Below are 24,214 nucleotides of genomic sequence, written 5' to 3' on the forward strand. Positions count from 1 at the left end.
CCACAAAAATACAAGCAACTGTAGGAGAATATTATGAAAAATTATATACCAAAAAACTGGACAACCTAGAAGAAATGGACAAATTCCTGGATACATAGAATATACCAAAAGAGCAACAGGAAGAAAGAAAATTTGAACAGACTGATAACCAGCAATGAAATTGAATCAGTAATAAAAAAATTCCCAACAAACAGAACTCCAGGACCAGACGGCTTCATAGGCAAATTCTACCAAACATTCCAAAAAGAGTTAATACCTATTCTTCTCAAACTATTAAAAAAAAAAAAATAGAAGAGAAAGGAAAATTTCCAAATTCATTCTCTGTGGCCAGCATTATCCTGATACTGAAACCAGATAAAGACACCACTAAAAAACAGAACTACCAAAAAAGATAAGATTTTTTTAATTAAAAAAACACAAACAAGTACAGGCCAATACCTTTGATGAACATAGATGCAAAAATCCTCTACAAAATACTAGCAAACCAAGTCCAACAATCCATTAAAAAAAAATCATTCACCATGATCAAGTGGGCTTTATTCCCGGTTGCAAAGGTGGTTCAGTATTTGCAAATCAATCAGTGTGATACATCATATCAGTAAGAGAAAGGAAAAGAACCTTAGGATCATTTCAACAGATGCAGAAAAAGCATTTGATAAAATACAGCATCCATGCATGATTAATAACCCTCAACATAGGTTTACAGGAAACTTACCTCAACTATAATAAAGGCCTTAGACAGAAAACCCATAGCTAATATTATACTCAATGGGGAAAAACTGAGAGCTTTTCCCCTAGGGTCAGGAAAAGGACAAGGATATCTATCTATTCTCACCATTTTTATTCAACATAGTACTAGATGTCCTAGCCACAGAAATCGGACAACAAAAAGGAGTAAAAGGCAACCAGATTGGTAAGGAAGAAGTCAAACTTTCACTATTTGCAGATGACATGATATTCTATGTAGAAAACCCTAAAGACTCCACCAAAAAACTACTAGACCTGAAAAATGAATTCAGTAAAGTTCAGGACATAAAATCAATGTACAAAAATCTGTTACATTTCTATACACTAATAAGGAAGCAGGGGAAAGAGAAATTAAGAAAACAATCCCACTTACAACTGCACCAAAAATAATAAAACAGCTACAAGTAAACTTAGCAAAGAGGTGAAAGACCTGATTGTGAAAACTATAAAACACTGATGAAAGAAGCTGAAGATGACACAAAGAAATGGAAAGACATTCCATGCTCATGGATTACGAGAACAAATATTGTTAAAATGTCTATACTACCCAAAGCCAAGTTACACATTTAATGCAATCCCTATCAAAATATTAAGTTTTCATAGAACTAGAAAAAACACATCCTAAAATTTGTATAGAACCACAAAAGACCCCAAATAGCCAAAGCAATCTTGAAAAAGAAAATCAAAACTGGAGGGAACACGATTCCAGATTTCAAATTATATTACAAATCTGTAGTAATCAAAACGGTATGGTACTGGCACAAAAACAGACACACAGATCAACAGAACAGAATACAGAGCACAGAAATAAACCCATGATGCTATTGTCAATTAATCTTGGACAAAGAAGGCAAGAATATTTAATGGGAAAAAGACAGTCTCCTCAACAAAGGGTAACTGCATGGCTACATGCAAAAGAATGAAACTGGACTTCTTGCACTGTACACAAAAACTCAAAATGGGTTAGGGACCTAAATGTGAGACCTAACACCATAAAATTCCTAGAAGAGAGCACAGGCAGTAATTTCTCTGACACTGACCATAGCAATATCTTTCTAGGTAAGTCTCCTGAGGCAAGTAAAACAACAGCAAAAATAAACTAGTGAGATTACACTAAAATAAAAAGCTTCTGCACAGCAAAGGAAACAACCAATAAAACTAAAAGACAACCTACTAATTGGGAGAAGATATTTGCAAATGACACATCCAATTAAGGGTTACTATCCAAATTATATAAAGAACTGATACAACTCAACACCAAAATATCCCAAATAATCCAATTAAAAAATGGGCAGAAGACATGAACAGACATTTCTCCAAAGACATCCAGATGGCCAACAGACACATGAAAAGATGCTCAACATCACTCATTATCAGGGAAATGCAAATCAAAGACACAATGAGCTATCACCTCACATCTGTTAGAATGACTAAACACAAAAACTCAAGAAACAAGTGTTGGCGAGGATGTGGAGAAAAAAGAACACTCGTGCACTGTTGGTGGGAATGCAAACTGGTGCAGCCACTGTGGAAGACAGCATGCAGATTCCTTGAAAAATTAAAAATAGAACTACCCTATGATGCAGCAATTGCACTACTAAGTACTTACCCAAAGAATACAAAAACACTAATTCGAAGGGATATAGGCACCCCTATGTTTATAGCATCATTATTTACAATAGACAAACCACGAAGCCCCCCAAGCATCCATCAATAGATGAATGGATACAGAAGATGTGGTATATACACATACAATGTAATGTTATTCAGCCATAAAAAAAGAATGAAGTCCTGCCATTTGCAAAAACATGGATGGATCTAGAGAGTATAATGCTTAGGGAAATAAGCCAGTCAGAGAAAGATAATTACCATACGATTTCACTCATATGTGGAATTTAAGGAGCAAAACAAACAAAAGAACAAAAAAGAGAGAGACAAACCAAAGAACAAACTCTTAACTATACAGAACAAACAGATGGTTACCAGAAGGGAGGTGGGAGGGGGCAATGGCTGAAACAGGCAAAGTGGATTAAGAGTACACTTATCTTGATGAGCACTGAGTAATATATGGAACTACTGAATCACTATTTTGTACACATGAAATGAATATAACACTATATTTTAACACTTTTTTTTAGCTATCTAGCACATTATTAAGTCATTTAGCAATGTATGACTAAGGTCTATAAGTCAGACATTAGTATTATAATTAATGTTAATTTCCTGATTTTGTTAATTATGTTGTGGTTAGATAAGAGAATAATCTTGTTTTTAAGGAAACACACTCAAGTAATTAGGGGTAAAGTATCACCATGTTAGTAACTTATACCCAAATAATTCAGAAAATATTAACATGTATATATACAGAGAATAATAAAGCAAACATGATAAACATTTAGGGAATCTGAACAAAAATAAGTGAGGACTGTTGGTATTATTCTCCCAATTTTTCTGTAGGTCTGAAATTATTTCAAACTAAAAAGTTAAAAAAAAAACCATTTTATTCTTAAAGGAAAATGAAGAGAATTTTTTTAATTGTCCCTTTAAAAAGGGCATTGGTTAAGATGGTTTTTTCCCATTTTTAAGAATAACTAGATTAACTGATTAGGTAAGAAAAGCAAAAAGTGAAATGAAAACAGAGCTTATAATGAATTACTGTTTAAGAAGAATTAATTATGCTAGATGTCAAAAAACAAAGTCTAAAATGTTAAGTATAGCTTTTTTTTTTAATGTAACAAGACCAAGTGAAATTCCTCTACTTTTCCCACTTCTAATTCCCACTCTAAATGTAAAATTTAAGGCCCAGTAACATCACTTTTCTTATGAAACAAGATGCATATTCAATAAAGCATGAAATAAGAGTTAGCCAATTGTAGATCCAGTCCTAGAACAGGCCCCCAATTTTCCATTTGTCTTAGAATCATACTATACTTCCACAACCAATCAATACTACTGGATACAAGAGTGTCTTCAAACCCATTTTGGTGATGAGTATAAAATAAATCTTCAGTAATCTGGTTAAAAAGAGAGCTGACAGCATATGAATTTGAGGACAAGTCTAAATCCATCAACAGTGGCCTAAAATACAAATTTACACTTATCTAAGAGCCCAAGAGGAAACAATGTTTTCCCTATTACTATTTTTTTAAATTTATTTTACCTCTGGACAGGGCTCCACATGGCAGTCTTTTATTGAACAATGGCCATCTTCTGCCCAGAAAGGACATGGTCTCTTCAGATTGACCTTGAGAGAAAGATTGGTTAACATTAGTACGTGTGTGGCACGGTTCTGCAATGCTCTCTAGGTGTCCCTGTGCGGGGCACCAGGGACGTGGTGGTAGGAAGAAGAAAAAGCTTCCTATCCTGTGGCATCTATAGAGTTCAGAATTTTAAACAACTGCAGTTTTTCTGACATCCAGATGTAATATTAATTTAAAAAAAATAAGTTATTAGTCCTCGGACACTCCAAAAAAGGAATAAAGTCCAAGTACACTGCTCATCTGCAGACCCTGGAAAGCATTCTACTTTAATGTCTGTCAGCACCTTACTGTTACCTTACTTATTAGGGTTCTCTCGAGCATCCACCCACTTCAATGTGTACTGAGCACCCACTATCTGTCTGGCATTGTGTAGGGTCTAGGACAAAAAGAGATGTAAAAAAGCACTTCCCCCCCCCCCCCTGGAACTTACAGCCTACAGGAGGGAATAGAAATCACACGTTTGTATGTTTGTTCAACTACAAATCGTGGTAAGTGCTACAAAGGAACATCCAGAGTTTGTGATGGAAAATAATGGGGGGGCTGGTGGATGGTGGCCTCTGAGGAGGTAATATTTTAGGACAGATGAATGTTAGGAAAAACATGGGTTTGGATAAAGTGATACAGCTTGAACAGTTGTGAGAACTGAGAAAAAAAAAAAAACCAAACCAGTTTAGCCGCCTTTTAGCGGGGGGATGAGGGTAGATGTAGGACAGGGGCAGACCATTTTCACCATCAGGACATTTTAACCATAGTTAAAAACTCTGGATTGTCTTACATTGAACTTAGCGGAAGCCCAAACTCCTTTTCTATCTCCTGCAAGCAATTCGTTATCCACGTCTTCCCACCACCTCCACTGCCACCGCTTCCCTTCTCGCCTAGACCCCTCCAGGTGCCCTGCTTCTACTACCATCTGTCGTCCACACAGCAGGCACCGAGCTCTCCCTTCTGTCTTGAGGCCTTTACAGCAGCCTTCTCTTTGACCGTACTGTCGCACATCTTATGAGCCGCTCCCTTCACCTGATCCAGGACCTTCCCTGACCAGACTCGCCAAAGTAGCACCCAATAGGCACCCCACACCCTGTTTTATATGCTTTTTATAGCACTTGCCACTGCCTGAATATTCCTGACTTGTTTATTGTCTACATCCCCCACTGTCAGGATTGAGATGTTGCCTTATTCATTATTTTATCCCCAGTGCCTCGGACACATAATAGGCATCTCAACAGGGACACCTGAGTGGTTCAGTCGGTTAAGTGTCTGACTCTTGATTTTGGCGCAGGTCATGATCTCAGCACCGTGAGACTGAGCCCCACTTTGGGCTCTGCACTGGGCATGGAAGCTACTTGGGATTCTCTCTCTCACTCTCTCTCTCTGCCCCTCCCTCTCTGACACATGCACACGAACACTTGCTCTAAAAAAAAAAAAATAGACATCTCAACAAATAGAATAAAATGAAGTAAATAACACCTATATTACCGAGGAAGAGGCAACAATACATAGAGACTGGCAACAGGAGAGAGAGTGACCAACTCTGACTATGGAGTTGTCAGGGAATGCCTCCTTTTGGTAACATGTAAAATGGGTACGGCTAGAAGTTTCCTGGAGAAGATTTCCAGGCAATGGGATGTTTGTTTGGGAACTGCAGGTTCCTTGAGCTCCTGGCTTGTATGTCCAATGCCTCGCTGATATCTCCACAGGACATTCTTTTTTTTTTTTTTTTTTTAAAGATTTTATTTATTTATTTGACAGAGAAAGAGACACAGCAAGAGAGGGAACACAAGCAAGGGGAGTGGGAGAGGGAGAAGCAGGCTTCCCACTGAGCAAGGAACCCTGGGATCATGACCTGAGCCGAAGGCAGATGCTTAACGACTGAGCGACCCAGGTGCCCCTCCACAGGACATTCTTATTGCCATCTCAGTAAACAGCAACTCCATTATTCTAGATCCTCAGGCCAAAACCCTGGTATCATCCTTGACTCCTTGCTTTCTCACCCCACATACAGTACCTCTGAAAATTTGGTCAGTTCAAAATCCAAGTCCCCGTAATGGCCAAGAATGTCTTCCATGGTCTGGCTCCTCTGCTCTCTGCCCCTTCTTCACTGGCCTCAATGTTGTTCCTCAAATACATGAGACACACTGTGGTCTCAGGGCCTTTGCTCCTGCCGTTCCCTCTGCCTGAAATATCGCTTGCACCAGATACCAACATGACTTGCTTTCTTACTCCCTTTAGATCTTCCCCAAATGCCACCTTCTCAGTGTGCTGTTTTAAGTTGCTACATTTTAGGCTAATTTGTAATGCAGTGGTAGAAAACTAATACACAGTGCAAGGAGTACACTGTAGTGGACACTGTTAACGTGCTGCTCACATCACCCTTCAGGGATAAGGGTTTATTACCCCAGCTTCCGGAAACGTTAGCTTCTGAAGTTCTGGAAATGAGGCAGCCAACCTCAGCTGAAGACAGCCACTTTGCCCAAGGTCACACCACCCCTTCCAATGGTGCCTTCATCAGATGACTGATGTAGGGCTGCGAAGGAACAGACCTCTCCTGCAAGTGGGGACACCTCTGGAGCGCCATCCCATCTGAAGGACTCCCAGAGGGTCACCTGATGTTTCCACAGAGGCTGACTCACAGCTTTACCTCTCCCTCTGCTCTTTTCACTCCCCGAGCTGTCAGTGCCAGGAGCGGTCCCTAATCAACCTCTTGCCCACTAACCATGGTCTCAGAATCTGCTTCCCAGAGAACTTAAGCTGTAACAACTTGTCCAGCTCCAGTAGAAAACTATTGGCACTTTTATGAGGATCACATTAAATTTATACGTTAACGTGGAGAGAATTAACATCTTTATGCTACAAAGACATCAGTCCATTTCTTGAAGCCTACTTTGTGTCTCTCAGTAGTGTTTTGAAGCTTTCCTCCTCTAGGTTGTGCAGATTTATTGATTCATTTACTCCTATATATTTCATCTTCTTTCACTGCTTAATATAAATGGGGATTTAGTTTCTGTCATATCTTCTCGTTGTTTATATTTATGAAGATATGGATTTTTGTATATTAAGTTTATAGCTCATGATCTTAATGTATTTTTTAATCATTTTTGTTCATTATTTGAGTTTTCTAGTATACTTTTGTCATCCATAAATGGAGATAGTTTTACTTATTCTTCAAAAATGTTTGTGTCTCTAGTTGCTTTTTTCTCGTTTGGTATACTAATACCTCCAGCAGTAAAGAAGAGAGTGGGTACCCTTGTCTTGGTCCCTCACCTAAGTGAGAATTCCTCTACTATTTCCCAAAAAGTAAGATGGTGGCATGCTAATGTTAGGATTAAAATTATCACGTTAAGGACGGATCCATCATTCCTATTAAATTTTTTAAAAATTAGGAACGCGTGTTGAATTGTGTTGAAGACCTAAAAGCCTTGTCCTTGCATTCTTAGAATAAGATAAACTTGGTCAGGATACATTTTTTTTGTAATATGCTCAAAACACCACATCATCTTTGATTTCACTTCTACTCTCACAGCTTACATTCACTCCATCAGACAAGTTTGTTGGTGTTACCTCTTATATACGATGATCATTTGCTCACTTTTTACTTCTTCCAACTCTACTGCCCTATTCCAAACCCCTATCTCCTTCCATCTGGTCTCACGCAAAAACCTCCTACATGGTTTCTCTATTTCCTGTCTCACACCCTGACAGTCTATTTTGTACAAATCCCACCAAAAGCTTATCAACTTACACTAAAATTCAATATCCTTATGTGCTGAACAAGGCCCATAATAATTTTTTTTTTTAAATCTGGCTCCTACCTACCTTTCCAACTCTCCATATCTCACTCACTTTGCTCCAGCTATACCAGTCTTCTTATTCCTCAAACACTCTAAACCTTTATGCCTGCATTCAAGACCTTTATACCTGAGGTTCTACTCCCCTTCCCTGGAATGTTCTCTTTCCATGTCTTGTCATGGCTTTCACATTATGTAGGTCTTTACTCAAATGGCAGAGCATGAATACCTTCCTTTCCTGATCATCTTCTTCAAAAATAAAAGCTTTAAAATAAAAATAAAGCTACCTACCTTCCCCACCCCATTAACTTACTCTTTCTATCTCCTACGTTATTTTTCTCCATAGCACTTACCTTATAACCATCTGAAATTATATTTTATTGTTTATTGTTTGCCTTCCTAATCAGAGTAAAAGTTTCATGAAGTCAGTCTTTGTGTTATTCACTATTGTATCCACAGAACTTAGAATAGTGCCTACTGCAGGACGCCTGGGTGGCTTAGTTGGTTAAGCATCTGCCTTCAGCTCAGGTCATGATCCCAGCATCCTGGGATCTAGTCTTGCTCAGCGGCGAGTCTGCTTCTCCCTCTGCCTGCCACTCCCCTTGCTTGTGCTCTCTTTCTCTCTCTCTGACAAATAAACAAAATCTTAAAAAAAAAAAAGGAAAACTCTGAAAAAAAAAAAAAAAAGAATAGCACCTACTGCAAAGTAATCATTCAATAAATATTTGGTGAATAAAGGAACGGAATGGATAGTACAAGAAATTGTAAATACCAACTACAGCAGCCAACTGAGCAGGTGACAGGGGTAGACTGTTGCTTCTACCTCTGTATCCTTGCTTGCTCAATCATAAGTATGTATGCACATGTTTAAAATTAACCTATTCTCTTTGCTTTCCTTTTCTGCCACTAGTGTATGGAGAGTATACTGGTGGCGGTTAAATGTCCTTTTTGTTTAATTTATAGGTTGGCAGAACTAGAAAAGGAATAGATGTCACCTGAATATCCTGGACTTGGAGACAAATGCATTAACTAGATCACTGCATTACCCTCCGTTGGGCAAGTATGAGGATACCCCCATTACATATAGAGTAATTTCATTAAATTGGTTAGAACATTTTCTTAGAACACTGTTATTTTTGCCTATCCAACTTTCATTTTTCCTTCTTCTGTAATATCCCCTGATATTCCTTTGAGAAACAATCACTCCCCCCATATATTTATGTAAATAGGATTGTTAACCAAAGTGTCTTTCCCTCTTTTGGTCAATTAGACCAATTACACACCTGTATAAGTGTTTTTCCAGAAATTTGAGACAAATTTCTCCCAGAAATTTGACACCTGTATAAAGTGTTGCAAAATATGGGAAACTGTGCCAAAATTTTCGTGGTGACATAAAAAGAATGGCCATTAGTTCCTGCTCTAATTTTTTTTTATCCTCAGAAATATTTAAAGACTAAGATAGCTATATAGAATCAGGATAAAAAAGAAAACCATGCTCAGTTTTTAAAATAAACTAAAAATGAAAATCAAAGAAATTATAAACCCATTTGAATATTGAGAGCAAGAGCACAGCAAAGCATAACAGCTGCTTTAAAATACTGTTGTTAAATTTAAAATACTGCACTTTTGAATATTGCCTTATTGGTGCTACCTTTAAACTATCATTGGTTTTTTATTTTGTAAAGGTCTAGAGTAGATGGTTCGATTTAAGAACCTACTCCGCAGTATTACTACGAAAGGTGTTCTGCTTGTACCCTCAGCCTGGTCTGGCAGCCCTTCCAGTGAGCTCCCCGGGAAATGTCTGCTGCTGCGGAGCTTACACTGTGAACAGCACTAACACAGGACAGGGCCATCAGCACAACACAGAGCTTGGGGAGGGGTCTAGAGGGCGGAGCCTAAGTTACAACGAAGGCTGACAAGTAAGTCTGCAGCATTTCCAGCTTCTGTGGAAGGAGTCTCTGTCTCAAAACCAAAACTGAAAGATGAGGAATTCCCCAAACATAAGAAGAGGTTTCAGGTTCTTAGTGTTCAAAAAGATGATCAGGTTTCACTACAGTACTTAATATATTCCACTGACAAAAAGCGCAGAGGGTGCTGAGAAGTCGAAACGGGTTTTCAAAAGGGTCATAAAAGTCACATCTGTAAACAGCTATGTAAAAATCTTTGCTACTAACGGAATCAAAAATTATAACTATACCTTGTAATAACGGAAGTAGTCTCGCTCTTGCAATTTTTTTATTTTGGGGAAGATTTTGAAGGTGTTAAAGTTATCAATGCTATCAATATCGCACAGGCAATCATCCAGGACTCCGGTGACCTAGGGGGGAAAATATATATAAAATTTAAAATATGTAAATTATAGATATTCCAAGCTTAACAAATCTGTACTATTATATAAAAAGATAATTTATTCATTCAAGGTAACTAGTCTTTGTTAAGATACATAACATTAAAGGGGTGCCTAGGTGGCTCAGTCAGTTGAGCCTCTGCCTTCAGCTCGGGTCGTGATCCCAAGGTCCTGGGATCGAGCCCCGTGTCAGGCTCCCTGCTCAGCGGGGAGTCTGCTTCTCCCTCTCTCTACCACTCTCCCATTTGCTCTCTAATAAATAAAATCCTTTATAAAAAAAGATACATAACATTAAAGCAATCATTTATTTTTACTATGGCCGATTAAGTAAAAAACAATATAAGGATTAGATATACCTATTCTGAAGAACTAAGCATTGTTGGTGAGTGGCTAGAGAAATATATTGAATGTTCCTTCCCTTCCCCAAACATACATAAAATCCGAGAAGTGGGTGGAATGCTAAAGCAATTTCTTCCAAGACTAACCTAAAAGTCATAGACTGTAATAATATTGCTGTAGTAACACTACCTTTCTTTTCTACTGCCATTTATGAAACACTTATGTGATAGGCATAGTGATAAGAACATTGTTACCTCATTTATTCTTGAAATATTCTATGAAATAGGTATTATTATCCTCATTTTACACATAAGAGAATTAAGGCTTAACATGGTTAAAATAATTTTTCCAAAGTAGAAATGAGACTTAGTCCCAAGTCAATCGCACTTAAAAATGCATGCTTTACCGACTACTCAAAGTATACATTAACTGAACAGAAATTGATGTTTATAAAATGAGTTCAGAATCCAAAACTTCCATAAAACATTCTTCAGCTAAACTTAAAAATGGGACTCACTGACATCCACATCTTGGATGAATCTTCAGGGAATCAGGCTGAGTGAAAAAAGCCAAGCCCAAAAGGTACATGCTTATGGGATTTCATTTATACAACATTTTTGAAATGGAGAACAGTTTATTGGTTGCCAGGGCTTAAGGACTGGAGTAGGGATAGGAGTTGGAGTCGGGGGGGAAGGGTAAAAAGGAGGTAAGTGTGGTTTTAAAAGGGCAAGAGGAGGGGCACCTAGGTGGCTCAGTCAGTTGAGCTTCTGACTCTTGGTTTCGGCTCAAGTCATGATCTCAGGGTTGTGAGACTGAGCCCTGTGATGGGCTCCGTGCTCAGTGGAGAGTCTGAGATTCTCTCTCTCCCTCTTTCTTTGCCCCTCACCACTCCCTCTCTAAAAAAACTTTCTTAAGGGCAAGAAGAAGGATCCTTGTGGTGATGAAATTGTTCAGTATCTTGACTATGGTGGTGGATACACAAACCTAAACGTGTGATAAAAGTGAACAGAATACATACAGACACAAGTGAGACTAGAGGGAAGCTGAATAAGATCAGCAGAGTACATCAATGTCAATGACCTGGTGATAATATTGCACTGTATGTATGCAAAATGGTACTGTTGGGGAAAACCAGATACAGTGTAGGTGGCTTTTTTTTTTTTTTTGGTATTATTTCTTACAACTTAATGGAACTTACAATTATCTCAATTAAAATTAAAATTTAAAAACAAAAATGGGACCTATGTTGTTAAAGATCATTTGTATGATCCATTGGAGGAATTTATGCAAAGATGATCAGAAAATGGAAACCAGAACTTCCCAGTTGTTACTTTCTCATGTTTTTCCCCTAGGAATGCAAATGTGTTCCCAAACTCCCTACACCATAAAGAGTCAGAGGTATATTATCTTTAAAGAACAAAGGATCGTTAACAACAATTTTGGCTCTAGAATTCCAGATGCTTTACTATCCTAGTTACTAAGATCCTGTCACTAACTCTATTGAATTTCATTCCATTTCTCTAGCTTACTATTTATAAAACTTCAAATTCTAAGTAATTGCAGGGGGTGGGGGCAGTAGAAACACCAACTGACAACTTTTTAGGTTTTAAAAATATTTTATCCAGTGATTGCTCTTTCTTACAAATTTTTCTTAAATTGTTGCTTTTTAGTAAACCACCATATTTTGGGGTTTTTAAATATATTTTAATTGTGGTAGAGGCTGGGGTAAGGTATACAAAATTATCATGTTTATTTCTAACTCTTAAAGACAACTACTAAGACAAAAACCTGCATATCACCAAAATTTTTAAAAACAGAAATAGAGGGGTGCCTGGGTGCCTCACTGGTTGAGCATGTGACTCTTGGTTTCAGCTCAGCTCATGATCTCAGGGTCTTGGGATGGAGCCTCAGCCTGTCCCTTCAGGCTCCCTGCTCAGCAAGGAACCTGCTTCTCTCCCCCTCCCTACCCCACCTCTTTCTAAAATAAATAATCTTTAAAAATAATAGAATACGGCTATTATCTTTCAAGTCCCTTTCTAATTATAGCCATCTCCCTCCCCCTGGAGGTAGAATTATTTTTGTTAATTTCTTTACTTTTCCTTCTAATTTCATCACAAATGATATATTCCTAAACTATAATATAGAGGGTTTGTTTTTGAACCTTAATATTAATGGCATCTATTGTGTGAACTATATTGTGATATACTTCTTTTGCTAATATTTTGACAGCTGCCCACCATAATGAGTTTTATGCTCATTTTACCCTGCTATAAATGTTGCATTATATGAAAATATCACAATGTATTTGTTCTATTGTTGACCTGTAAGGTAGGCAAAATAATGCCCCCCAAAGATATCCATGCCCTACTTCCTGAAGCCTGTGAATATGTTACTGTACACAGCAAAAGTGACTCTGCAGATGTGATTAAGGATCTTGAGATGGTAAGATTATACTGGATTATTTAAGTGGACTCAATACTAAGATCCTTGTAAGAGGAAGACAAGTGTCAGAGTCAGACTGGAAGATGCTACATTACTGGCTTTTAAGACAGGGGAAGAGGACATATGCCAGGAACAAAGCAGCCTCTAGAAGCTTGGAAAAGGGAAGGAATGATTCTCCCCTAGAGCCTCCAGAAGAAATGCAGCCTTGTTGATACCTTAGTTTTATCCCTGTAAAACCCATTTGCAGACTCCTGGCCTACATACAGCATTATGTGATCATAAATTTGTATTGTTTTAAGCCACTAAATTTGTGGCAATTTGTTACAGCAGCAAGAGGAAACTAATGCAATCCGTACTTCGGTTGTTTCCAGATTAAGGTAAAGAATAATGCTACACAAATGTATTTTTCATTATCTCCCTATATATATATATATATGTGTAAGAGTTTCTCCACCTTATATGCTTACAAGTGGAATTACTATAGCTCATTTTCAAAATAGGTATATCAATTTACAATCCTACCAACAGCAGACAGAAGTTACTGCTAAATCCTATCCTTACCAATATTTGATATTTTTTTTTTAAAGATTTTATTTATTTTTTAGAGAGCGAGTGAGAGAGAAACAGCATGAGAGGGGAGAGGGTCAGAGGGAGAAGCAGGCTCCCCGCTGAGCGGGGAGCCCGATGTGGGACTCGATCCCAGGACCCTGGGATCATGACCTGAGCCGAAGGCAGACGCTTAACCATCTGAGCCACCCAGGCGCCCACCAATATTTGATATTTTTTTAAATTTTTGCCAATCTAGTAAGCATGAAAGGGTATCTGATTTTTGTACTAATGAAGTATAATGTTTTATGTTCTATAAGACATTTGTATTTCTTCTTGTGTGAAATACCTGTCTTTTTTTCATTTTTCTACTGGGTTGTCTTTTTCATATTAACATGCAGGAATCGATACTTGTTCCCTATTCTAGTACATTCTTCTGGAACTCCAACCAGACATATTATATTAGACCATGTCTCTTAAGCTCTCTTTAAATTTACTATCCCATTATTTCTCTGAGCTTCATTCTGAATAATTCATTTGCTTTTATTTTCCATTCATTTATTGATTCACTCATTCATTCATTCATTCATTCAACATATTTGAGGATCTACCTAATATAAGCCTTGCACTGTTCTAACTGCTGGGAGTGCAGAAGTAGTAGAAAGAAAGAAAGAAAAAAAAAAAACAGACAAAAATCTCTGCCCTCCATGAGCTTACATTCTCATAGGAAAGAAAAAAAAAAAAAAAGAATGAGCCAAGTACAGAGTCTGTCAGATGGTAATAAAGTAATAGGAAAACCAGGGAATGCAGACAGGCATTGCAGGACTGAGCTGCTACTATTTTTAAAAGGAGAGTTACAAAAGGTCTCGTGAAATTTTGGCAATACTTGAAGGAGGAAAAGGAACAAGCCACACAATTTGGGAGAGTGAGGGGAAAGCACTCCAGGCTTTGGGAACACAAAATATAAATGCCCTGAGGCAGTCAGCTGGCCCAAAGTTTCTGAGGAACAATGAGGACTCCGTAGTAGGTGAAAAGGAAAAATAGGCGACCATTATAAGACTTTGGCTTTAACGGAACTTGGGGTTTTCTCACATCAACCAATTCTCCAACTCTCCAACACCAACTGGGTGCCCAATTCAGTTCTGATACCATCTGGAGTTAGAGCAGACCTCACAAATTAAGGGCTCAGTCACAAAGACTGTCCCCACTTTAGACATCAGTCCAAAGTTCCAAGCCACCTGTACTTGTGACTGACCAGCTATAAACTGGGGGTTCCCACGACTATCTTCTCAAGTTCAGTAATTTGCAATGGCTTATAGAACCAGGGAAACACTTGTTTTCTGGTTTATTATAAAGGACACAACTCAGGAAGTGCCAAATAGGATAGATAGGGGCATAGGGCAAGGTATTGGGGGGTGCAAGTATAGACCTTCCCTGCCTCCGAGCCCCCCTCCCAGCAAGGGTCTGTATTCACCCACCTGGAAACTCATCAATCTTGTTTTAAGAGCTTTTATAGAGCTCAATCTCTAGCACCCCTCTCCCCATCCCAGTGGTCATGGGTGGGGTTGAAAGAGGAGAAACAAGCAAAGGATACCAGAAAGACCTGAAAGACAAGACAAAAATCAGAAAAGTACATCCTGGAAGCCCAAAGAAAAAAGTATTTCAAGGAGAGTAAGTGATGAACTGTGGGGAAAAAATGCTGTCTACAGATAAAGCTAAGGTTTAAAAACTATTGGCTTTAACGACAAGGAAGACATTAGTGACCTTGACAAGAGCAGTTTCTGAGGAGTGGTAGGGGCAAAAGTCTGACTGGAGTAGGCTGAAGAGAGGACCAGAATGTAAGGAATAAGGATAATTCATTTGAGGAGTTTCTCTATAGAGGAGGACAGAAAAATGGAGCGGAGCCAGGAAGAGATGGGCGGATCAAGAGAGAACTGTAAACTAGAATTAACACTATGTTTTAGGATGACAGTACCAGTCCATCAGACAAGGAAAAATTAATGATCCAGGAGAGAAAGGGAAGATTTGCTTGAGCCATGTCCTTGACAGAAGGAATGGGACCTAATATACAAGAGAGAGGGATTAGCCTTTGATAAGAGTTCACAGTTCATCTACGGTAATCCTTTGGAAGTCATGATGTGTGCGTACAGAGACTAATAGGTAAACACATGGATTACACTGATTACTCCAATTTTGTTAGTGAAGTACGAAGCTAAGAAAAGGGAAAGTGTTGGAAAATTAAGTAGAAAAAGACATAAAATGGTTGCCTGATTCATAATCATTTCTTCTGCTGGATGTAATCAGCTATCTAACCCATCCATTGAGTTTTTAATTTCAGCTCTAGAAATCCCATCACATTATGTTTTAATTTTTTTTTTTTTTTTTATCATTCTTTAAAATCTCTTGTTCCCTTTCCATACTTTCAGGTCAAGGTCTCTGTCTCTGCCAGCCACCCCTTTGTATTTAAATTCACTATGTTTAATGTGTTTAAATTAGCTCCGATATTTTCAGAATCTAAGGTCATCACAGGTCTTTTTCCATAGTCTATATTTCTAGTACCTCATTCATGGTGCCTAGTGTTTGGTGATTTTTGACTATTAGCTGCTTATTCTCCTCGGCACTAGATCTTCAAGAGTTCTTTAGGGCCTGGGTTGAAAATAAATTCCTCCAGAGGGGATGAATATTCGCTCTTACCAGTAAACTGGGGGCATACCCACCTAGGTCTGCTACAAAATAAACTTTCCACTTGAAGCTTTTCCTAGCATAGGTGGCATGAATTTGGCCTGCAAACCTTTGTAAGAGCTGGCTCATGGTTATAGATTCTCAAGGGAGTCTTTTCCCCCTTCCCTAGCAAGTTTCTTACTTTTCCCTTATTCCTGGTAGGACTCATTTCTCATACTGAGGATGTAGCTCTTTGGAGTTCAAGCTTTATGGTGGGGTCTCCTTTTAGTTTTCTCTCTTTGGGCACACACTGAGCCTTTATTTCTTGTCCATACCACACCAAGGAGCTATTACAGCAGAAAGTCAAGATCTTCAGGGTTGGGGGAAAATCCTCCAGGTAATGGACTGGAACAATACTATTTGAGTCTCAAGATCAGCTTTCCATTGGGAACTGGGGGACTCTATGTATTCTCTGATTTCATGCCACCTCAGATGCATTTAGAAAGACTTAAAAATACATCTGACTAAAATTACTTCTTTATAGGAAGATTAACTTGTCATACCACTTATATTCACTATGTCTTTCCTTTGTAGTGCTTCCCAGACTACAAAGCACATTTGCATTTAATTTATAAGAAAACGGGGTATGAAGGGTGCCTGGGTCACTCAGTTGGTTAAACATCTGACTTTGGCTCAGGTCATGATCTCTGGTTCCTGGGATCAAGCCCCAAGTTGTTCTCCCTCTGCTCCCCACCTCCCCCCCACCCGCCCCCCACCGGCTCATGCTCTGTCTCACGTAAAATCTTAAAAAAAAAAAAAAAAAAAAGAAAGAAAGAAAAAGGGGTTTGAGATATACAAATGCCTATCATTTTATGTGCTCAAAAATAACTTTATGCTTTCATTCCAAGGAGACATATTCAATATATTCCTCTCCTTAAATGATTTCTTATAAATGGACGTATTTAAAAAAAAAAATCTAATTATTCCCTTTATGCTTTACTGGGCTTTCCCCCCCCTCCCAATTTAGTATACATAAGAGAAGTGAAAGAACTATCTTATTTCCACTTTATTTTCCTGGGTCTCCCTCTGCTTTATTTTAATACCCTAAAGAAGCAAGCATGCTGAGATGTACTGTACAGAAGAAAAGGGGGCCTACTAGGGCTCCAGTTTAATCTTGTGCACTTAAGAAGTGATATTAGTCATGTAAGCTTTTTGAACTTCAGTTACCTAAATAGGCGCACCTCTGGGAGACAGATCCAATAAAATGAGGTAATATATATTTAAACATGTTGGAATTAAAATACTATCTATAATATGCTCCAACACTATATTAGAAAATACCACTGGAAACAAAAACCAAATGTATCCATTTTTGAGGACTGTTTGGCACAACGCTACTTTGAATATGCACAAATCTTTAATTTTGGAACTATATGTATTCTTTTGGACATGATAAAATGACATATATTCTTTGGGATAAAAGAAAAGTACACATGCAATTATAAAACAGTAACACATGTAATTAGTAGATGAAAAAACCTGAAGTGAAGTTTCCAGATTGATGACAAAGTATACAATTAATATAGGCTATAAAAAGAAAAAGAAAAATCTTTTAGAAAAATATCTAAATGTATATTCCACCCAAACACTATCACCCAACCAGTAGCTAGAAAACAATTTGCTAAAGACAATTTGGAAAATTTACTTTTTAGAAGATTTCCAGATTTCCACTATTTCAGTGTTTTCTAAGCAGGGTTCAAAAGGTAGTTCAGAGGATAACTGCATTACAGTTACTTACAAACAAGGTCTGTTTAAAATTGCTGATCCCTGGGTCGCATCCAGATCCACTAAATCAGAACATGTGGCAGTGGGGCCGGAGAATCTGCATTTTTAACATGCTCACCAACACCGAAACCAAGTCTGCCCCCTTTTTTTTTTTTTTTTACCAAATCATTCATTTAAAAAAATATTCACACAAATAGGATATTCAGGCTTTCTGGGATTTAGTGCACAACACTGTAACTCCATGAAAAAAGTATGTGAATAAAGTCAGAAAAACATGTTTACACGGTTACACTCATAGCTTCAGTTTTTCTCAGCAATGAGCATTAATTGCTTCAAATGACATCTCCCCTCATTATCGAGCCACCTGAGACACCTCTCTCTCTCTCTCTCTCAGCAGTTTTGCCACTTTGTAGCAGGTGCAGACAAGGCATAGCAGCACCTGGCAGGCTATTCAAATTCTTCGTAGAAAGAAGCAAACAGGGCTCGCAAGGCAAAGGCTCTGGTTTCCAAAACCCTCGATTTCCAGCGTAGTGAGAACACTCCGGTAATAAAGGTTTCACAAAGGCAGCCCCTAAATTCTAATTTACTCTCCAGCCATCACCTCATTACTGATAGGCCTTGTAAGGCCAGACACAGCCCCCCCACCAGTTTCTTACTTGGGCTCACCTAGAGATGCCACCTAGCAGACACGGCACAAGTTGGGTAAAAAATACAGCAGTCCCAGGCAAGGAAAGATGCTAGAGCAAGGGTAGAAGCCGAGGGGCTCTCTAGTCCAAAAGTTCAAGGAAGTTAAGTCTTGTCCCCCTCCCTACCCACTCCACTTTTGCGGGGCGCGGGGATCCACCTCCCCTCCCTCCCCGTTGAAGGGGAGGGCTTCACCCTTTCTACCGCGCGTTCTCTTCCCCAAACAGCTGATGACGTTTTCATTCCCATCTCATCTCCCGCCACACTCCCAGCCGCTTAAAAAATCAGAAAGAAAAGCGAAAACACCTCAGGGGACCGTCACCATCTTCCTCTTTTTACTGCCATCGCCCCACGAGCGTCGCCATCCCCGCACACACCGCAAGCGGTTCGCAGGCATTTCCTGGACGTGACGGTTCGGGTTCCAGCCCCCAGCCCTTTCCGCTCGCCAGAAGCCCCTCGGGGTCCGGCCCCAGCCCTCCCCGCGCCCCGGCTGCGGCCCGTTCGCCGCTACCGCTGGCGTTCGGCCGGGCGTCCCCGCCCCGCCATCACTCGGGCTCACCTGGGCCTCGACGACGCTCGGGAGGAAGCTCAGGGTGACCAGCAGCTGCACTGCGGCCGCCGCCCCCTGCCCGGCGCCGGCCCGCCGGGCCCCCCGGCTCATGCTGACCTCTCCCCCCACCGCGGCCGGCCGGGCCCCTCGGGGCCGGGAAACGGCGGGAGGCCCGGGTGACGACCCAAGCGGACGGTTCCCGGCGGCTGAGAGACTCCAGGGTCAGAGGTCTGCACGCCCGTCCGGAGGCGGGGCCCACTCTCCCCAGCTCCCGGCAGCTGCGAGTGAGGCTGAAGAGCCGAGCGCCCCCACTTCATCCCCTAGGCGGCCCCGCCCCTGGCTTCCCCTTCGCCCCGGCCACGCCCCCTCCGAGCGCGGCGCCTTGTGGGAGTTGTGGTCCCCGCGCGGCGGCGAGCCGGCCTCCTGCCGGAAGGCGGGGCCGGCGGCCGGGAGAACCCGGGAACTACAGCAGCGGAGGCCGCTCCGCCTCCCCCGGGGGCCTCGGGCTCCAGGGCGGCCAATGAGGCAGGACCACGCGGGCCTCCAAAACAAGAGGAGGTGCGTGTGGGGCTCCCTCCCCTCGGCGGGCCGCCGAGCCGCGCCCCCTCCCCGGACAGTTGCTCCTGGAAACCGGGCGAGGGGTTATCCCTGTGTGGTGGTTCCCTGACGCCGCCCAGCCGGGAGGCTCCAGGATGCGCCCGGAACCTAGGCAAATTAGGAACGGACAGGTGGCTCGGGCTCCTCTTTCATTTCATACCCGCAGCCGTGGATGTCATCCTCTTCCTCGTCCCATTCCCACTCCTCTGTTGAGGCAAACATGATGCACGTTGAAGAATGGGAACAAACGCAAAAGTTTATAATAATGTATAGGAATAGGGATAAACACACAGAAGCTCCTGGAGTGATACAGACTGGCTTCAGCTCCCACCTCTAAAACATCCTAGATTATTACGTGGCTCCAGACTTACTGAAGTTACTTAACCTCTGTGAGTCTCAATTTGTTCATCTGTAAGTGTATAACACCCACCTCAAACACTGTTTTAGGATTACATAAGATTATATACATAAAAGGCTTAGTATGGTGCCTAGCACAAAGGAAGTGTTCAATCAATGATAGCTGTTATTTATAGTAATAGCCTTGATTTCTAGAAAACTAGCAATACATCAGCTTACATATATGCAGTGTGTATTAGATTCCCATTGCTTCTATAACAAATTACCATAAATTTAGTGGCTTTAAACAAAACAAATTTATTATCTTAGGGGTCTGAAGTTCTGAAGATCAGAAGTCCAAACTAGATCAGCAGGGCTGCATCTTCTAAGGACTTTAGGGGACAATATGTTTCCTTGCTTTTCCCAGCTTCTAGAAGCCACCTGCATTCCTTAGCGCATAACTGTGCACCACACTGTCACATCTTCACTCCCTCGGCTTTCATTGTCACATGCCTTCTCTTGCTGATCCTAACTCTACTGTCTCCCTCTCATAAAGACCCCTGTGATTACATAGGACCCACCCAGATAATCCAGGATGATCTCCCCACCTCAAAATTCTTTAATAATTTTTCTGGAGACAGAGCTTGTTTATTGGGTACGTGGGTGGGTGCCAGTCCCCAAAATTCTTAATCACATGGTGTTGCCATATAGGGTAACACACTCACAGGTTTGGGGGATTAGGATGTACATATTTTGGGGGGACATCAGCTAACACTAGTGTGTTATACCTTTCTGAGCATTTTCATAATTTGAGGTGACCGTGCAAAATGAAAATGCAGGGTCCTGGTTCAAAAGATGCTAAGAATTTCAAGACAGTGACAGCAGAGCATTCAACCAGGTGCAGGGCCCTTCTGAGCACAGAGGCCCGTGTGACTGCACATGCAGCATGCCCAGAAGCCAGCCACATCAGTCCTCTTCCTCTTCAGCAGCTTAAAAACAGAACGAATTTTTGCTTGACTCTTTCAGCTACTTTTCTTTTTTTTTTTTTTAAAGATATTATTTATTTATTTGACAGAGAAAGAGAGAGCACAAATAGGCAGAGTGTCAGGCAGAGGGAGAGGGAGAGGCAGGCTCTCTGCTGAGCAGGGAGCCAGATGTGGGGCTCGATCCCAGGACCCCGGGATCATGACCTGAGCCGAAGGCAGCCGCTTAACCAACTGAGCCACCCAGGCGCCCCGACTCTTTCAGCTACTTTTCTACATTTCCTCTTCTTTTCTTTGCCAAACCTCTATTTTCTATTCTCCCATTCCCTTCTGTCCCTCATATAAATGTGTTCTGTCCCCATCCTTCTGCTAAAGCTTTTCTCTTATCAGATCCAGTGGAGTGGTTTTTCTTTTCAAGATTCCTCATCTCTGCACTGCGTTTGATTTTTATTGGTAACACATACTTTGTGGGATTACGTTATTTAAAAATCCTGGGAATTTTTTGTCATGTTTTTTTAAAAAAAGACTAGATTATAAATTTTCTTCTTATAAAATCTCAGGTCCTTTAGTGGACCTTTCATCTCGGGTCTTTTAGTGCTTGTGAAATCAAGGGCAGCAACCACGGTCTGTAGTTAGAGCCCTTCTAGATTTGTCCCTGTAGCACAGTTTGAGTGGTCAGTCAACAGAAGGAGGAAAGGGGTCACTCCAGCGCAGGGGTCCAATAGCTATTGTCTTCCTGGTTACCTAACCCAGGAAGTAACAGCAACAACAATACCCCCATTCGTTTCCAGCTCAGATGCCTGACACAAAACTTCTGGGGACAAATGGGTTTTTTTCCTGGCAAGTGAAATTAGAAATTGTCGGCGTTTTGCCTGAGATGCATTCCTAATGACGTCTGCTGAGATCTGTCTTACTGTTAATTGTTATGGGTATTAGGAGGGGCGTTGTTCCTTTGTGAACAGACTGCTCCTTTTGTTCTCGCCCCTGGCCTCTTTGTGGACCTCTGCTTTTCCGAAAATCAACTGCACTGAAACCAGCGTTGTGCAAAGTACCAGTGATGTCACCCCTGCTTCCTGCACAGTTCCACAATGACGCTCAGTTTGAACCTTTCCACCTCTGACGCTGTGGCTGGAAGTTGTAACAGAGGAAAGAAAGTGCCGACGCTAATCCTCATTGGTTGAAAGCCACAAAAACCAGCTCCTGCTAAACTTTTTAAGAAAGAATAGCAAATGACAAAAATGTAGAAGCACTTACAGTACCAAGAAAGATTTCGCTGCTCACTCCTCCAGAAAGGCAAGTTCATTAGGACAGCGTTCAGAGGCGCTAAGCAGAGTCTTTTCCAGGGCACTGCCATTGGACCCATCAATGCCAATTGCTTTTAGTCCTTTGTCCTTCCTACCAAAATTCAAATTCCTTCTAGAATTTAGCTTGGAGGAAGGGAGCAAGCCCCTTGGCTGAGAACCCTACAAGTCTACAGGGAATGAGCAAGAGGTTACACAAATCAACAGTGAGTGCTACTACCTTCAATTCTTAATAGAAGGGGAAGCGGGGGGGCACCTGGGTGGCTTGGCTCTTGATTTTGACTCAGATAGTGATCTCGGGGTCATGGGATGGTAATTCCACTAGGGCTCTATTTCCCGTGATTATTAATGGAGCCAAACAGTATCAGTCTATGTGTGTGGAGGACGACCTGTGTGCTTCAGGTTTTAAATGAATAGTGTCAAAATGTGCTTAAGGTTAATCTTACTCGTACTTGAAATGTACACACACTGACAACACGCACAAAACCAAATTTATATTTGTTGCAGAATCTCTCCATTTAGCTCTCAAATACAAATGATTCCCCATCTCTCTCTATCCCTTTGTTTCCCCTCCCCTCCTTTGTCCATGCCATACCTCTCTCTTCTCTGAGAGGGTGGCCTAATTATCTCATCCCGGTAATCTAGAGTGAGACTTCCAGAGTCCTATTGCTGTTTCTACCCATGACATTCATTTAGCACCAACAATCTGCTATTCTGTATTAGGAGTTAGCTTTTGCTGTGTATATGCATATTCTACACATCTAGATAGTAAAGTTTCAGAAGACTCTGTCTTCTCATACTATATTCTCTTTAGTGGCTATCTCTGTTCCCATGAACAGTAGTTGATAAATATTTGTTGATTGGTTAATATTTCTTACAATCTCAATTTCTCTTAGAAGACATCTGTCTCAGAACCAATCCTGGATGGGGTACCCTTGAACGTTTCCAGGGGACAGCTGGGAAATAGCATCATTGGACTGGAACATTCCTGGAGAAGGCAGTAAGATGAAACCGACAGCCTTTCATTAAAGGCAAGGGATTCCAGTTTCTTAAACAGAGGTGTTTTGGGGGCACTATCAAAAAGACTGAGGACAGTAACAGACTTGTCAGAGGATCGGTTGAAACCAATTACTGGAAATTCATTACTTTAAGCATTGAAGGTTTATTCTCTCAAACACTATTTGAAATGTCTATACCCAAGTTTCTTGAAGCAATGGCATGAGAATGGTCTTGAGCAGATTACTATAATGCTTAAGAGACTTTGCACTGACTCTTTAGGTTTCCAAGATAACATCAAATGTATTGTGTTTCTTTGGTGATTTTTTGGCTTGGTGAACTTGCAACTTCTAGTGAAGGAAATCATTGATGCATGGTTCCAAATAAAAGTCAAGGTAATGGGGTGGAAATTTAATAACATCAGTAATTTTCTCTCCTGATAGCAAGCTGAATTGTGATTAATGAACCAGCTGAGTAGAGGCAATCTGTTGTGTTTAAACAAGTGTATTTGCAGATAGTCCTGGCGTGTTAACAACCTGCCATGGCAATTTTTTTAGAAGTGGATTTCCACCTGTAACTTAGTTAATAGAGGGAATTTTGGCTTGGTGATAGGATTTCTTGAATTTTACTGAGAACATCTCTTCCCCTGTTCTTTTGACAAGGGATAGGGATTAAAAGTAATTAAAATGAAAGAACTTGGCTGGCCTCTGGCTTGCTATTAGTTACCTACCTAAAGCATTCACTGTTTTTCTTTAATATTTGCTCAGCTGTGACATGCTCAAGTATTTTCACTTAACAGCATTAAAGCTGATAAACTGGAGCAAGTTAGAATTATTTCCATTTCTAAAGGAGTTT

At 40.5% G+C, this 24,214-nt stretch overlaps 1 protein-coding gene across 4 annotated transcripts in view; it reads right to left on the reverse strand.

Moving 5' to 3' along the window:
• The window catches only part of ERO1B (endoplasmic reticulum oxidoreductase 1 beta), a 59,647-nt gene extending 40,181 nt beyond the window's left edge, over positions 1–19,466 (reverse strand). For 2 of the 4 annotated variants that reach the window (XM_081824333.1, XM_081824332.1), the window contains exons 1-3: positions 19,156–19,466; positions 9,990–10,109; positions 3,908–3,991 (exon numbers count right to left, since the gene is read on the reverse strand). In XM_081824333.1, coding sequence (XP_081680459.1) covers positions 3,908–3,991; positions 9,990–10,109; positions 19,156–19,257 — 306 coding nt within the window. In that variant the 5' untranslated portion in view covers positions 19,258–19,466. The remainder of the gene's footprint in view (positions 1–3,907; positions 3,992–9,989; positions 10,110–19,155) is intronic. The other 2 variants (XM_081824331.1, XM_081824330.1) reach the window with 1 other exon arrangement.
• Between the last annotated feature and the right edge of the window lie 4,748 nt (positions 19,467–24,214).

The sequence above is a fragment of the Leptonychotes weddellii genome, chromosome 6 (assembly GCF_054177405.1).
Source record: "Leptonychotes weddellii isolate Sample4059 chromosome 6, ASM5417740v2, whole genome shotgun sequence".
NCBI classification, from domain to species: Eukaryota; Metazoa; Chordata; class Mammalia; order Carnivora; family Phocidae; genus Leptonychotes; species Leptonychotes weddellii.